The sequence below is a fragment of the Macaca fascicularis genome, chromosome 14 (assembly GCF_037993035.2).
Source record: "Macaca fascicularis isolate 582-1 chromosome 14, T2T-MFA8v1.1".
Classification (NCBI taxonomy): domain Eukaryota; kingdom Metazoa; phylum Chordata; class Mammalia; order Primates; family Cercopithecidae; genus Macaca; species Macaca fascicularis.
In genome coordinates this window covers 275,971-290,478 of record NC_088388.1, presented here as the reverse complement: position 1 = coordinate 290,478, position 14,508 = coordinate 275,971, and the positions used below count along the sequence as shown (strand labels likewise).

The following is a 14,508-nucleotide window of genomic DNA, read 5'->3' as shown; positions in this document are numbered from 1 at the left end:
TTACATGGAATTTTGACTTGTTTTCCGAGATTAATTCTCTTTCTGATGTGCGGGCTTCCCCCGCCTGTGGTTTACGCTTCTTCTTTCCTTTTCTCATTTTCTTGGGGTGGCATGGATCATTAAATCCAAGGCTAGTTCTTCTCTTGCTGTGAAACATTTGTGAGTGGGGACAATTCCATCTGAATTAGATACACAGGGATCAGTGGGCAGGACAGCTGGTCATCACATGGCTTCCGGGCGTGTGTGACCAGCCATGTCCTCTGCCCTGCGGGCACTTCTCCCCTATGGACCAGCGGGACCTGTGAAACCCACACCAGGTGACTGGATGCTGCTCTGGTCAATGGCTGGTCCACATGGTTCCTCCTTCGGCTCCACCTCCCAGCTGCCCTGTGTGCGTGGTGAGCGGGGACCTCAGGACACATCTTCAGAGGACAATTCTGGCTGCTGGGCGTATGAGCCACTCCACCCAGTGTGAACGAGGAGGTAGAAAGAAGAGTGCCCGCTCAAGATGTGCCTGTTCTAGTCCCAGAACCTGTGACTGTTACCTTCACGGCAAAGGGCTTTGCAGATGTGACCCAGTGAGGGACATGATGGTTACTGTGGGTTTGCTGGGAGGGCCCAGTGTAATTACAGGGAGCCTTACAAGAGAAGGCAGCAGGGTCAGAGTCACAGGAGGAGGTGAGAGAGAGGGAGAGAGAGGAAGTGCGAGAGAGGAAGAGGCCAAGCTGCTGAAATCCAGGTGGCCTGGAGAAGCTGGAGAAGGCATGGACACAGACTCACACCTAAGTCTCCAGAGGGAACCAGCCCTGCTGACACCTTCATTTTGGCTTTTTTTTTTTTTTTTTTTTTTTCCCGAGACAGGGCCTTGCCCTGTTACCCACGCTGGAGTGCAGTGGTGCAATCACAGCTCATTGCAGCCCAGACCTCCCGGGCTCAGGTGATCCTCCTGCCTCAACCTTCCAAGTACCTGGGACTACAGGTACACACCACTGTGTCTGGGGATCCGGCCGCTTCAGCCTCCCAAAGTGCTGGGATTACGGGCGTAAGTCACTGTGCCAGCCTTAATTTTAGGACTTTTTATCTCCAGAACTGTAAGATAATAATTTTTTTAAGCCACTACACTTGTGCCAATTCGCTACAGCAGCCATAAGGAACTTACACGGCCACTCGGTGCCTGGCAGAGTACAGCCTCCCTCCTGTGACCCAGCCCAGGCCAGGACCGAGCTGGACCCACGGGCAGAGAGGAGACAAGGCAGGAGTGGGCTTCGACCAGCCTCTGAGTCAGTCCTTCTCTGGTGCCCTGCTGACCCTGACCTTGAAGGTACCAAAGTCATACAGGCCCCCTGATTATGGCTTCACTGGCTCGAGTTGGGTTTCTGTTTCTGGCAACCCCAAGTTTTGCCTAATCACCTCCAGCCCCAGCACAAGACATGCCCCACCTGGGTGCAGACAGCTCCATCACCCTAGAGGAGGCTGGGGTGGGACTGACACCCGATTCTGTTTGCAGAATGGAGGCACTGTGGCGGTGACTGCTCATTCCTCGCCCCAGTGTGGGGGGGCCCTGTGCTGTCTATGTCTGTTATCAGCGGGCACAGACCCCACAGACACAGGGCGGGAGGAAGAGGTCGGAAGCCCCCTCCCCACAGGGCCGGGCACCGAACCTCACAGGCAGGAAGGGGAAAGTGGTCTCGGGGGTGGGAGAAGCCGGGGTCTGGAAGGGCTGCCGCTGGGAGTCAGGAGGTCGTGCTCAGGGTCCCCCAGCGGTGAGGACTCCACCTCTCAAGAGAACAGGCACAGAGGACAAGTCAGAACTAAAAAAAATATTTCATTTCATTCTGAATAAAAAACAGAACAGACGGAACTCTTGGAAATCCTGAAAACAATGTCGTCGCTACAGCAAAATTTCACAGAAATCATCGCAGAGTGGGGACCAAGGCCAGGCCCTGACCCGCTGTGAAGGCTGCCTCTCCGGGGAGGGGCATGACGCCAGGGCCCAGTGGGCCAGAGAGGAACAGGCACAGGTGGTGGCTGTGCCCCTCTGACCAGCCCTGCCGGGTCCCTCGGGACCAAGCTCAAAGCCCAGCCCCCAGCAGCTGCCTCCGGACTCCCACCGGGGCTAGGAGGGGCTGCCCGTCCTCAGGACGCCCCCGTGTGAGAGCCCTTCCTGCTGCGGACGCTCCACATGCCCCTCTTGGAGTGGTAGTGGTGGTAGAAGTTCCGCAGCCGGAGTCGCTCCACCTCCAGCCCTGCCTGCAGGACCCTGGGGGCAGAGAGAGGAGAGGTGATCAGGACCCGGGGCAGGGGGAAGAGAGAGAGGAGGTCGGGACCCCGGGGCCGGGGGCAGAGAGACGGTCGGGACTCCGGGGCAGACAGAGAGGAGGTCGGGACCCCGGGGCCGGGGGCAGAGAGACGGTCGGGACTCCGGGGCAGACAGAGAGGAGGTCGGGACCCCGGGGCCGGGGGCAGAGAGACGGTCGGGACCCCGGGGCAGACAGAGAGGAGGTCGGGACCCAGGGGCCGGGGGCAGAGAGAGGTGATCAGGACCCGGGGCAGGGGGAAGAGAGAGAGGAGGTCGGGACCCCGGGGCCGGGGGCAGAGAGAGGTGATCAGGACCCGGGACAGGGGGCAGAGAGAGAGGAGGTCGGGACCCCGGGGCCGGGGGCAGAGAGACGGTCGGGACCCCGGGGCCGGGGGCAGAGAGAGGAGAGTTGGTCAGGACCCGGGGCAGGGGGAAGAGAGAGAGGAGGTCGGGACCCCGGGGCCGGGGGCAGAGAGACGGTCGGGACTCCGGGGCAGACAGAGAGGTGGTCGGGACCCCGGGGCCGGGGGCAGAGAGAGGAGAGGTGATCAGGACCCTGGTCCAGGGACTGGGGGTGTCAGGGCTGCCTCCAGCCTCCAGGGCCCTAGTGGGAGGTTGGGGACTCAGGGCCACCCAAGGCCTACAGGATCCGGGGCAGAGCTGGTTCAGGGATGTCCCTGAGCTTGCAGGACCCTGGGGGTGGGACAGGGTCTCAGGAGTGATGCGGGTGGAGGGGGTCTCTCTGAGCCTACAGGATACTGGGAAGATGGGGAAGGGTAGAGTTCTCTCAGCATGTGGGCGCCATTTTCCTCATTCCGAGGAGGACGCAGGGGTGAGGGGAGTGGGAGGCGGTCACCTGTCCAGGAGCTCCCAGTCTTCACCCCCCCACTGGTCTCGGAACTCTTCTGTATTCATGCCTCCGACCCGGTCAAAGTCCGACTTGTAGATCCCAAAAAGGCCAAAGCCGTTCACCTCCCAGTAACCTGGGGCGGGAGGGTGAGGAGTGCTGCCCTTCAGACCAGGTCCTGCAAGGCCTCCCCGCAAAGGGCCGCCAGGAGACCTCGGGAGGGCCTCAGGGGCAGGGTCCCATCACCATGGGGGCTTCCGGCGGTGCCCGGTAATGACCCTGGAGCGCGATGCATAAACGCAGGATACTGCAGGAGGTCCCCGGGGACCCCCGCATGGCCCTGGGTGTGCTGGTGCCGGGGGACTGGGGCTCTGGGCTCTACGGGGAGCACTGATGGACTCCCAGGTCTCCCCTGGGGACTGAGAGGCCCCGGGTTCCTGGACGTTACCGTGGCGGTTGGTGGGAACCTTGCCATCACAGGGTGGGGCGCTTGGGGCCTCACCGTGGGGGTCCCGGGGCGAGCTCCCGCAGCTCAGACGCATGACCACCGGCGCGAAGGCCAGCCTGCCCTCCACGCAGTGCTTGCGGATGCCGTCCAGGATGTTGGGTGGGAAGTGGATGTGCAGGTCGCAGAGGAACACGATGCTGCTGGCGTCCTGGGGGGTGCGGGAGGTCTGAGCTCCGCCCTCCGCTCCTCCCCGGATACGCCCCGTTTTGCTCCCCGACCCCCATCTGGCCCTCGGACCTCCACCGCGTCCACTCCCGCCTGCAGCCCGGCGGAGCGCTCGAAGTTCCCGGTTCGTCTCAGGTACTGGTACCTGGGGAGGAGGAGTCACAGGCACGATCTCTGGGGGTGGGGTCAGGGAAACCCACCTCCCGGGGAGGAAAGGTGCGCTGGGTCCGCCCAGGTGGAAGTAGGGGCCGTTACCGGGGCAGGCGCGCAGTGCGCAGGGCCCGCTCCACGTCCATATCCTCGCTCTCGAAATCCACCAGGACGACGCTGAAGCGCGAGTCCCCGGTGCGCGCGTGCAGCGCAGCCATGTCCGCCAGGAACTGCGCCACCCACCGCGCCTGGTTTTTCACTGGAGGAGAAATGGGGGGCGGGGCGCTGAGCCGACCCTGACTGTATGCACTGTATGCTGGGGCCTCCCAGCTCCGAAGAACCTCATCCCGGACACCCACACCCTTTCCTAGTCATTAGGGTCCACATTCCTCCCACGCGGTCTCCCGGAGACCCCGAGCCCGCCCTGCGCACCTGGCACGATGAAGTGAACCATCACGTCCTGGCGCCAGGCCAGGCGCAGTGGCCGGCAGAGCTCGGGGCGGCCATCGGGGCGCACAGAGGCCGCGGGAGCGGGCTCGGGACTTCCTCTGTCTGCATCCCCCACGTGGGCTCCTGGCAGCCGCAGGAAGACGTACTCGGAGAGTCGCAGGCGGCCTCCCCCACGCTCCTGCAGCTCCAGCTCCAGCAGGAAGCGACTCCCTCGCGCCGAGTCCCGGCGCTTCTCCACGTTCACAATGCGTAGAAGCGCGAAGCGCCTGCAAGGCTGGGTGGTCAGCCGGTAGGAAGGCTTCCAGCCTGCACCCCACCCGCAACCCTGGGCCGCCCTGGCCACAGAAACTCAGCTGACTTGGAGTTGCGGGAGGCTGCGGGCTCCGCGGCACAGCTTCTGCCCCTCCAGGCAGGCCCAGCGGGCAGGTCCACCTTCCAGCCACCCCTCCAGGGTCGGGGCAGGACTGGGGGCACACCAGCGAGCCCAGGCCCATCATCACCCCCTCGCGGGCCTCCCGGCCACCACGCACGTCCCAGGTGACATTTATGACATGTCCAACTGTCCTGTTACCCCCTTGCTCAGAAACCTTCAGGAGTTGGCCACCGCCCATGGGACAAGGTTCAAACGGCTTCTATGGCATTCTAGGACCTTAAGCAGTTTCGAATTTGTGGCCTTCAATCTTCCCCTCCTACTGGGGTAGCAGACTCCTCCTCAGGCACAGCCACTGTCTCCTCTCCTTTGTCCTGAGGAGTCCCCTGCCTGGGATATTTGCCCCAGCCCTCCCAGCCACTCCTCTCTCAGGCCCTGGGTCACCTCTTCTGAGAAGCCCCCCCCCCCCTCGTGCCTTCACAGAACCCCTTTCCCCAGGCAGCAGCTCTGGGCCTGTCCTGATCCCCGAGTGGAGGAGGCTTCAATGCTGGAAGCCTGTTCCTGGCCCCTTCCTCCTCATTCTGCCCAGCCGAGAACCTCAGTTTCCCTCCACTTTGCTCTCCTCATCTGGAGAAAATAGGATCCTGCCCTAGACGACGCTTTCTCTTCAGTCGGCCTCACATCCTCCCTTGGCAGTCTGTGCCCTTCACCGGGGGACGCCCACCTGGGTGCCGAGGGGTCCGAGGCCTCCCTCCAATTCCTGTCCTTCCCCACCCCAAAGCCCTGAGTGCCAGGGACCTCCTGCCCCAAATGCTCTTGGTCTTTCTACACTGTTGCTCCTTGAGCCACACCCAAGTGGGCAAAGGTGGGACCACAACAATGACCATCCCATGAGGCCTCCATGGCATGACGAGCTGCTCTCAGGAAGCTTAGAGCCAGGGGCAGGCGTGCCCTCTGAGCCACCTTGAATCCAGCACCCACCCCCCAGGGCTCCAGGCTGTCAGTCACCACCACCACCATCCCTTCCCCTCCAGGCAGCGGCACACCTGTCTGTACCCAAACCGGTGGAATTCCTGCCCTGCTCACAACCTTCCATCACGCACAGGAGAAACAGTCCCAGCTCTGCCTCCATCCTCTGACCCTGCCTCTGCCTGTCATCACTGCGCAGCTCCTAACTCGCTTTCAAGGCTGGGCACAACAGATGCTGCCTCTTCTTAGGACTGCACAGGCCTCCCAGAGGCCAAATTAGACTCCCCACTCGCGCCCGCCAGCCTGCAGGGAGGGCAGACAGCACTAGATTCCTGGGGCCTGGGGGAGACCAGAGGGGCCAATGGGCAGAAGCCCTGCACCCTCCTCTGTAGTCAGGCCCTGAGCACCTGGGAACACCCAGGGGCACTGCGAGGGGAGAGGAGGAGGGGTCCAGGGGTCCTGAGCTTTGCCCTAAGTGTCTCAGCCTGGCCCCTGAATGGGGCTGTCTGCCCAGCAACTGGTTGGGACTGACGCTGAGCTATGTAGCCTGGACTCATCCCTGGGCCCAGGTCCAGGATGACAGAAGTGGGGTTCGCAGGCGCAAGGATGAGGCGCCAGCCCTGGGTGGGGCTCCAGGGAGGTCCCTGAGGCTGGACAAGTGCCCTGGGCAGTCAGGACACAGGGAAGGAAGGGGAGAAGCTGGGGCTTCGCTGGGGTGGGGGGCGGTGCCTCAGCCCAGGCCGGTACACCATTGAGCCCTGGGGAAGGTCTGAGGGGCCCACCAAGGCCAGGACCTCCTCTCCCCGGCTGTCCCCGGCCCCACAACCGCCCTGGCGCGCGTTGAGCCGGCCCCATACCCGCCGTGGCGCGCGTTGAGCCGCTCCATGTACTGAGCCGCCACGTCCACAGCCTCCGCCTCCGGTAGCTGAAGGTTCCCCGAAACGTTGCACCGCAGGTCGTTCCAGTCCGAGCGCAGCAGCTCGAAGTCCACGGCGCCCACGCTGAACGTGCGCTGCCAGTCGATGGCGTCCTCACGCCAGCGTCCGAGCGCCGGGCCCGCGGCCTCCTCGCTGTCCTCCGACGCAGCCTCGTCGCCCGGGGCCCCATCGTCCTCCCCTTCCTCCTCCTCTTCGCCCTCCCCGGGCAGCTGTGGCCCGGACACCTGGGACAAGCTCAGGAAGGAGGTCACGGGCCGCGCTTCGGAAGACAAGTTTGAGTCCACTGTGGGCACCGCAGGTCCCAGCGTGCGCGCCTGGCCCTCCTGGCCCCCTTGGGTGGCCTGCGCCCTGGCTGGGGGCCTCGGCTGTGTGGCCTGGGGGCCGCCGGTCCTGCGGCCGTGGGGCCGGGGTGGGCGTGGGGGCGCCCGCAGCTGCACTCTGGGCAGAGGCCTGGGGTGCAGGAAGACGCCGGGAAAGGGCGGCCAGGGCGCGCGCGGCGCTGGGGCCCGGGGGGATGCCCGCTGTCCTGGCCGCACCCTGGTCACGTACACCTTCGGGGGCTGCTGCTCCGCTGCAGGGCGCGGGGGCGGAGCTCGGCCCAAGAAGAGCGGCAAGGGGCGGGCGGCCCGGGAGGCCCAGCTCAGGGCCCGGGAGTGCCTGGGGGTCCCCTCGTCCCGGGGGCGGGGAGGGGTTGGCGGAGCAGGGGTGGCTCCGGGCTCCGCGTGGACCGCTGGGGCGGAGGACGGGGGGCCGCTCCTGGACGGGGCCGCCTCCGTGGGCTCCAGGCTGTCGAGCAGCTCCCCCTCGTCCTCGTCGTCCAGGAAGTCTGCGGGAAACGCGGGTCAGAAGCTCCCTGCGCAGGTGGGTAAGGGCTGGGGGCGCTGCGGACACTCACCGTCCGGGTTGAGGAAGAGGAAGGCTCGGCGCTGCACCTCCTCTTCTTCATCCTCGTCCCCCTCCTCCTTGTCCATCTTCATGTACTTATAAAACCCAAACCTGGGACGGAGCGGAAGCATCAGAGCCGAGTCCCGCCCTGCCCGCCCCGCCCCGCATTTTCCAGCCGGGCTGCGAGCCCACCTCTCCAGGTACAGCGGAGACTCGCGGTAGAAGCACTTGTTGTCCGTCTCCATGTGGGTGAGGCGGGTGTAGTCGTTGGGATAAACGAAGGACAGGTACACCTGGGGGGCGGGGAGTAGGCGGGCTCAGGGCTCAGGGCAGGGACCTCCCGGGGCGGCCTCCCAAGGGGCTGGAGAAGGCTCCTCGGAGTCCTGGACGGGAGACCAGGTCTCCACCCGCACTCACAAATTGCAGTCCCTGGTATCTGGCGATGGGGAAGTCCTTGACCACGTAGGTGGGGGCGTAGGCACAGGGCTCCAGCACGTTCTCCAGGCTCGAAGATTCCATGCGCGGAGCTGCAGGAGGTGCGGTCATGGGGCTGCTGGGGCAGGCACCCCCGCCCTCGCCCCCGCGCGGGCCCCCTCTCACTGAGGAAAAAGGTGTCCCTGGGATCCGGCCGCAGCATGTCTGCGCTGGTGTCCTCCTGCGGCAGACGCCCCCCCACGTGGCTGGCTGGAGACTGGGGGACGTGGGCCACGTGGTCCATCTTCAGGGCTGACTCATCTGGGGGAAGAGGGGTTCCAGGGTGTGCTCAGACTCCTCCATTCCTCCCGCTCCCACCCAGAGCCCGTCCCAAGGAGCCCCACATCCCCAGCGGCGCCCGCGCACCTGTGTACAGGGAGATGTGAGCAGAGCTGATGACCTCGAACTTCAGGCCGGGCAGGAAAGCTCGCCACTGCGGGGCAGAGAGGGTGGGCGTCAGGGGCAGGGCCGTGGCTGGGTCCAGGGAAGAAAGGGTCTACCCCGGCTCAGGGCCGGGGGACTAGTAGGACCAATCCCTTAAAGGATGCAGGAGGGGAGATGGTAGAGGGGTCCCGGGGTTCCAACAAGGGGCAGCAGGGAAGCTGGGGAAGGAAGCCCAGAAAGCTGAGGGGCCCTGGGAGCAGGGCCAGACCTCCCCATACTCCCTTCCTCACCTTTCCTACCTGAGGCCCCCTCCTTTCATCCCTCCCTCCCTCCCTGAGACCCCCTCCCCTCATGCCTCCCTCCCTCCCTCCCTGAGACCCCCTCCCCTCCTCCCGCCCTCCCTGAGGTCCGCCCCCCTGCCCGCCTCAGGTTATGACTTCCAACCCTGCCCATTCCCAGTGAAGTCACTGCTGGCCCCCTAAGGGTCGGGCTGGATTCCCTCTCCACTCTGCCCCCACCGCCAAGCTGGGGCTCCAGGGTCCTTCTGTTCCCACCTCATCCTGGGGCCTCCACAGACCACCTCAAACCCCTGTCTCCAGCCTGGGCCCTCTGCCCAGCTGAGCTGGGGTGAAACGCGCCCTCCACACACCAGACACAGGCACCACGGAGCAGCCCGCAACACCCACCAGGCTCCAGGCCCTCTGCCTTGCTGTGTAACCCCTTTCCGCTTCCCCCATCCATCCCCACAGCCACCTCCCTGGGTTCGAGGACCAAAGGCCACAGTAAAAACCCTTCCCCCAGGCTCTCTCCACTCTGGCCAGGGGTTTTTTCCTGGAATGCAAATCCCATGGCCTCATTCTCAGGACAAAGCCCTATCTGTGCAGAGTGGTGCTCAGGCTCCGCCTGATCTGGCCACCAGAGCCTTCCCAGTCCCAAAGACCCGCTTCCTCTGCTGAGTCTGTTCCTTCGCTGCTCTCGTGGTCTAGAATTCACCCACCATACGCCCCACCCCAAATTATCTGCCCCCCACATCTCCCTACTGAATGTCTCCATTCTCTCAAGACTCTACTCAAAGGTGACTCCTAGTGAGGCCTCACCGAGCCCCCCAAGAGGGCAGAGCAGACCCTCCTGACCTCAGGCCCATGGCCCTGACCAACTGCTTTGTCAGCTTTGGGACGGGGACTCCACTGCAGTTGTCCTGAAGGGAGGCAGCGGAAGTGGAGTCTCCAGAAACTCCCGGGGGTGGGGGGCACTCACGCCCACTTCCACGTGGTCCGAGCCGCGGTCGTCCTGCTTGTGCAGCAACTCAAAGTAGTACCTCCGGGAGGCCATGAGCCTGGGGACACGAGGAGCAAGGGTTGGGCCCCGCCATGCATAGTGGAGCCAGGGAAGGGGGCAGGTGGTGCCCACACCCCTCAGGGCTGGCCCTCAGGAGGATGGCAGCTGGGCTGGGCGGGTGCTTGTGCAGAGTGTGTGCAATCGTGCACCGGGTAAGGAAACACCACGTAGCCCCCTCCCACGAATACACAAGTGCATGCACATGCACCCCACAGTCACTCACCGCCTGGGCTTGGACACCTGGGAGCTGAACTTGGTGAATTCTCCAGGCGCTGTCCACTCGGAACCAGTCTGGGGGGTGATAGGGGAGGGGCGGCGGGGGGGGGTTCACTGTCTCCCTGGGGACACCAAACCCATCGGGTCCTCATTCCCAAGAGGCTGGTGGGGACAGGTGACTGAGCTGCAGGAGGCCTGGGAAGACACCAGGGGTGGGGTGGGGGTACCTTGCCCACAAAGGCCACAAGCTGAGCAGCAGCGGGGCTTTCATCCGGACTCAGCCAGAACTCCGAGTTGTCGTCTGAGGCCACAGAAAACTGGACGTCTCCTAGTCCACAAGACTAGGCTCAGGGCGGGTGCAGCCTCACAACACCCCTCCCCCAGGGCACCCTCACCCCCGTACCATCCCTCGCTGGGTGGATGAAACCAAAAATACGGAGTCCATAGTTCTTCCACTTGGGGGACACGGCCAACTTCTTCACGGTGGTGCGAGTCTGAGGGGGCAGTGACTGTTGCTGTCGGAGCCCCCTGCGTGCCCTGCCCGCCCTGCACCCCCCAACCCCGGCACTCACATGAGGGAACAGCGGGAAGTGCAGGTTCCTCCTCAGGTGGCCCACGGCGCCCCCACACCAGTCCTCAAACACGTGCAGGTTCACCTGCCCCTTGTACTGGGGATCGGGGGGCCTTACCTTCTGCACGGCCCGCCGCCCCCCCAGCCCCGCCCTGCCTCCCAGCCCCTTACAGGCTGAGCCAGCTCACCTCCTCCCGCCATGGGGGTGTCTGATGGGTGAAGTTCAGTGGCAGCTTCCCAGCCCCTGCAGGAAACAGCATATCTAGATCCTGACCTTCGGGCTGCAGGAGAGAAAAGGCAGCGGGGTCAGGGCTGGAAGGGCAGGGAGGAGGTCACAAACAGCAAGACAGATCTTCACAAAGACCCCTTCCAACATGGAGCCACACAGGCCTAAATGCCTGCGAGCCCACAGCCGCGCAAACCCTGACCCATGGCCCTGGCACGTACACTCAGACCCCCTGGTCACTCTCGCCCAAGCAGATGCCCGGCCACCCCACATACTGACCGGCTGGTGCATTCATGCACCTGCTGCAGCCCCCAGACACAGAGCTCCAGACAGGATGCCTGGTGCTGCAGCTCACACTGACAAGCCATGCCGTGCTCCCCACCCACATGTCCTGTGTCTCATGCCCCCCTGCTGTGTCCTCCAGAAGGGACAGGTTCTCAAGACACCAATGCTCAAGTGGCTTCGGGGCTTTGGGGTCTCGTCTCGTGCACACGCGTTCTCCCCAAGGCCTTGCTCACCGCCTGCTCCTCTTCACGGCTCTCACTGGAGTCCTCAGCCCTCTGTGTGGATGGCGCAGCATGGACACCCCGGCCGTCGGTCACACTGGTCAGCTTCTCACCATCTGCAGGTGGCACATGAGGCCTGTCTCGGGCCCAGGCTCTCTCCAAGGCCATTCTGCCTGCTGCTGGGGTCAGCCAGGCTGAGGACCCACATGGCCAGAGCAGGGCAAGGAGGCTGTGGTGTCTCTCACTAAAGCCAAACCTCTCCTTCTCATCTGCGTCCTCTACCACCAGATGCCCCACCCCACAGCGAGGCAACTTCTTCCACACCCCACCTCTGGTGGGGCAGCCCAGGCTGAGCCTTCCAGCAGGCTGTTCCCAACCTCCAGCAGGTGTGAGGGAGGAAAGCTGGGTGCGCCAGCTGGTGTGTGTAGGCACCCACATGCACCCCCATCTGGCCATTCTTGTTAAGTGGCTCTGCCTCCAGGAAGACCCCAGGACTGCCCTGTGCCCTCAGCACTTTCTCTGTGTGCTGGTGTGTTCCATGTCTGCCTCCCTTACCAGAACTGAGAACTCAGGGTTAGTGCCAGGGACTGTAGTCAGGAAAGCCGGCACTGCCTCTCCTGAAGGATTTGAGCTCTCAAAGTCTGGACTGAGGGACAGGCATGGATGCGGAAGCCCAGGCGTGGCCCTGGAGCAGAGGGTGGCCCTGGATTGAGTGTCCCTGGGTAGGAGGACCAGGAGGGGCAGAACTGGGGTGAAGTGAAGCATCCCTTCAGATGCTCAGGTCCCAGGGCGTGGAACCCCCTGGGGCCGCAGTGAGGATGTCTAGGTCCTCAGCTTAGGGAGGTCCAGGAAGCGGAGAGGGCTGGGGCGCAGAGCTGGCCTGCCCAGGCTTGTGGGGAGGCAGTAGAGATGTCCACAGGCAGACCTGGGAAGGGTCCCCTGGGGGCTCCCCCGACTTTGGCCCCAGCTCCCCCGACAGAACAGTCTGCTCACTCCCCATCTCCCTGGGCAGCTGTTGAGTTCCTCTTGTCCTGGCCCTGGCCTCAAAGGTAGCAAGTAGTACAGGTGCCCTGGGGCGGAGCTCGCTTAGCCTCAAGGGGTCCTTGGAAGGGGGATTCGTATGCATCCGCCCCCTCCAGGTTGGGCTTAGATCCCTCCGCTGCTCCGAAAACTACAGAGGCTCCTGCAGAGGGGGCTGGTTCTGTTCTGTGTCATTGGGGCAGCTGTGGATCCTGCCCTGTCTGCTAAGAGCTGGGGTGGAGCTTCTTTTAGGGATTCAGCAGTATCTGGGGTCTCTTGAGGGGGTGGCAGCTGCGAGGTATGTGGGTTGGGACAAGCCCCAGACCGTTGGCCTGTGTGGGTCCCGGCCTCCCAGCGCACGAAGAGAAGACAGAGGAGCTTTGGCAGGTGGAGTGGCCCAGGTGTCCCCCGCCAGTATCATTGTTCTGCCCCCTCGGGACACCCGGCTCCCTGGAGAAGGCTCAGAGGCAGCCAGCTGGGGTCTCTCCTGGTCTGGGCATGGCACTAACCTCCCTCCTCCTCAGGAGGGGGCATTTTGTCCCTCCTTCTCCCCCCACCCCCCAGGCTTTCATCTGCGCCTTCCTGTCTGGAATGCTCCTTGCACAAAAGGTGTGTGTCAAAGATCACCATCTCCAGGGGGCCCTACCCCGGCTGGCTCACCGTGACCCGATCCGCTTTGTTTGTGGGTTGGGGTCGGGAGAGTTTACGCCAGGCTTTGCAAGCTGGGCCCCATCCCCACGCACGGACCCCCACAACACTGGCACAGTTCACCGAGGGCGCCCCCGCCGGGAAGCGTCCCAGCTGCACCGGCCACTTCGCCAAGCCCGGGCCCGGGTCCCCAGCACACGGGGAAACTGAGGCCCTGCTAAGCGGGCAGGGGATGGAGGCGAGGCCTGAGAAGGCCTCTCGGAAGGCTCAGCAGGGTCTGGGGCAGAGAATCCCCCGGGAGCCCACCGTCAGCCGCTCACTACCAGATCCAGGCCAGGGTCCCTCCCAGAGAGGGTCGCGCGCGTCACTGCCGACGTCATCCAGCGTCTGGGCCGAGCCGAACCGCGCCCCCTCCTCACAAATCGCAGGGCGGGGAACAGCGGGCGGGGTCTCCGGGCGGGTCGGGCCCAGCAGAGACCCCGTGCGGTGGGAGGCTCGGCCCGCGCCCCGGGGCCCCCGCCGCCCGCGCCCTTCGCGCCGTACCTCGCCCGTAGCCCAGGCGCTGGCGCAGCGCTCGGCCCTGGCGCACCAGGCCCAGGTGCACGTAGGTGAGCCACGCGGCGCAGCTCAGCAGTAGCAGCAGCAGCAGCAGCTTCATCTGTTTGCGGATCTTCTTCACCGGGAGCCGCGGCATCGCGGCCGCCGCGCCCGCCCCAGGCCGCGCTCAGCGGCGCCGCTGCAGCCCCCGGCCCCCGCCCGCCCCGCGCCGCATCCCCGGCCCGCCCCGCCGCGCTCAGCGCCCGCGGCCCCGCATGGTCCTTTGTCCGCCGCGTGCGGCCACCGGGTGCGGCCGCGACCCCCCCAGGCCGCCCTCGGCCGCGGGCCGGGGGTGGGCGGCGGGGGCGGCTCCTCGCGGTGCCCCCCGCCCGGCCGCTCCCGGCTCCGCGCTCCTGGGGCGGCGGCGGGACCGAGCAGCATCCACGCCGCGGAGCTGCCACCGCGGATCAGGCCCCGGCCGCGCGCGGAACCAATCGGGCCGAGCCAGGCCGCGGGGAGCCAATGGCGGCGAGCGGGGCGGGGTAGGGGCGCGGGGAGGCGGGGCGCGGGGAGGCGGGGCGCGGGGTGCGGGGCGGGGTGCGGGGCGGGGTGCGGGGCGGGGTGCGGGGCGCGGGTGTGGGGCGGGCAGGGATGCGGGGCGGGCAGGGATGCGGGGTGGGCAGGGATGCGGGGCAGGGGGCGCGGGGTGCGGGGCGGGCAGGGATGCGGGGCGGGGGGGGCGGGGGGGGCGGGGCGCACGTCCACCTGGGCCACGGAGCGCGGCTCGGGGACCGTGGGGGTCGGCGGGGGATGGGCATAGCCCGACTAGGAGCCGGGGCAGCCTCCTGAGAACAGTGACCCGAAGGACTGGAGCCAGACGACGAGGAGGGAAGGGAGGGACCCGGGGAGCTGGGAGGCGGGGAATGAGGGTGGGGACGGGGGCGGGCGAGAGAGGCGGGAGGAGGGTGGGCAAGCACCGACTTCAGCCCAGGGGTGGCAGTCGCTGC

At 65.4% G+C, this 14,508-nt stretch overlaps 1 protein-coding gene across 1 annotated transcript; it reads right to left on the bottom strand.

Moving 5' to 3' along the window:
* Positions 1 to 1,805: 1,805 nt before the first annotated feature.
* B4GALNT4 (beta-1,4-N-acetyl-galactosaminyltransferase 4) lies at positions 1,806 to 13,970 on the bottom strand. Its single transcript, XM_045372491.2, has 20 exons — positions 13,508 to 13,970; positions 11,309 to 11,412; positions 10,753 to 10,845; positions 10,566 to 10,661; positions 10,397 to 10,487; positions 10,221 to 10,321; positions 10,001 to 10,068; positions 9,697 to 9,775; positions 8,422 to 8,488; positions 8,182 to 8,316; positions 7,999 to 8,108; positions 7,774 to 7,874; positions 7,592 to 7,692; positions 6,616 to 7,522; positions 4,402 to 4,685; positions 4,075 to 4,228; positions 3,892 to 3,964; positions 3,649 to 3,802; positions 3,156 to 3,282; positions 1,806 to 2,260 (listed from the first exon to the last, which is right to left on the bottom strand). Exons 1-20 carry the CDS (start codon positions 13,656 to 13,658, stop codon positions 2,137 to 2,139), a joined length of 3,120 nt encoding a protein of 1,039 aa, XP_045228426.2. The 5' UTR covers positions 13,659 to 13,970; the 3' UTR covers positions 1,806 to 2,136.
* Positions 13,971 to 14,508: the final 538 nt, after the last annotated feature.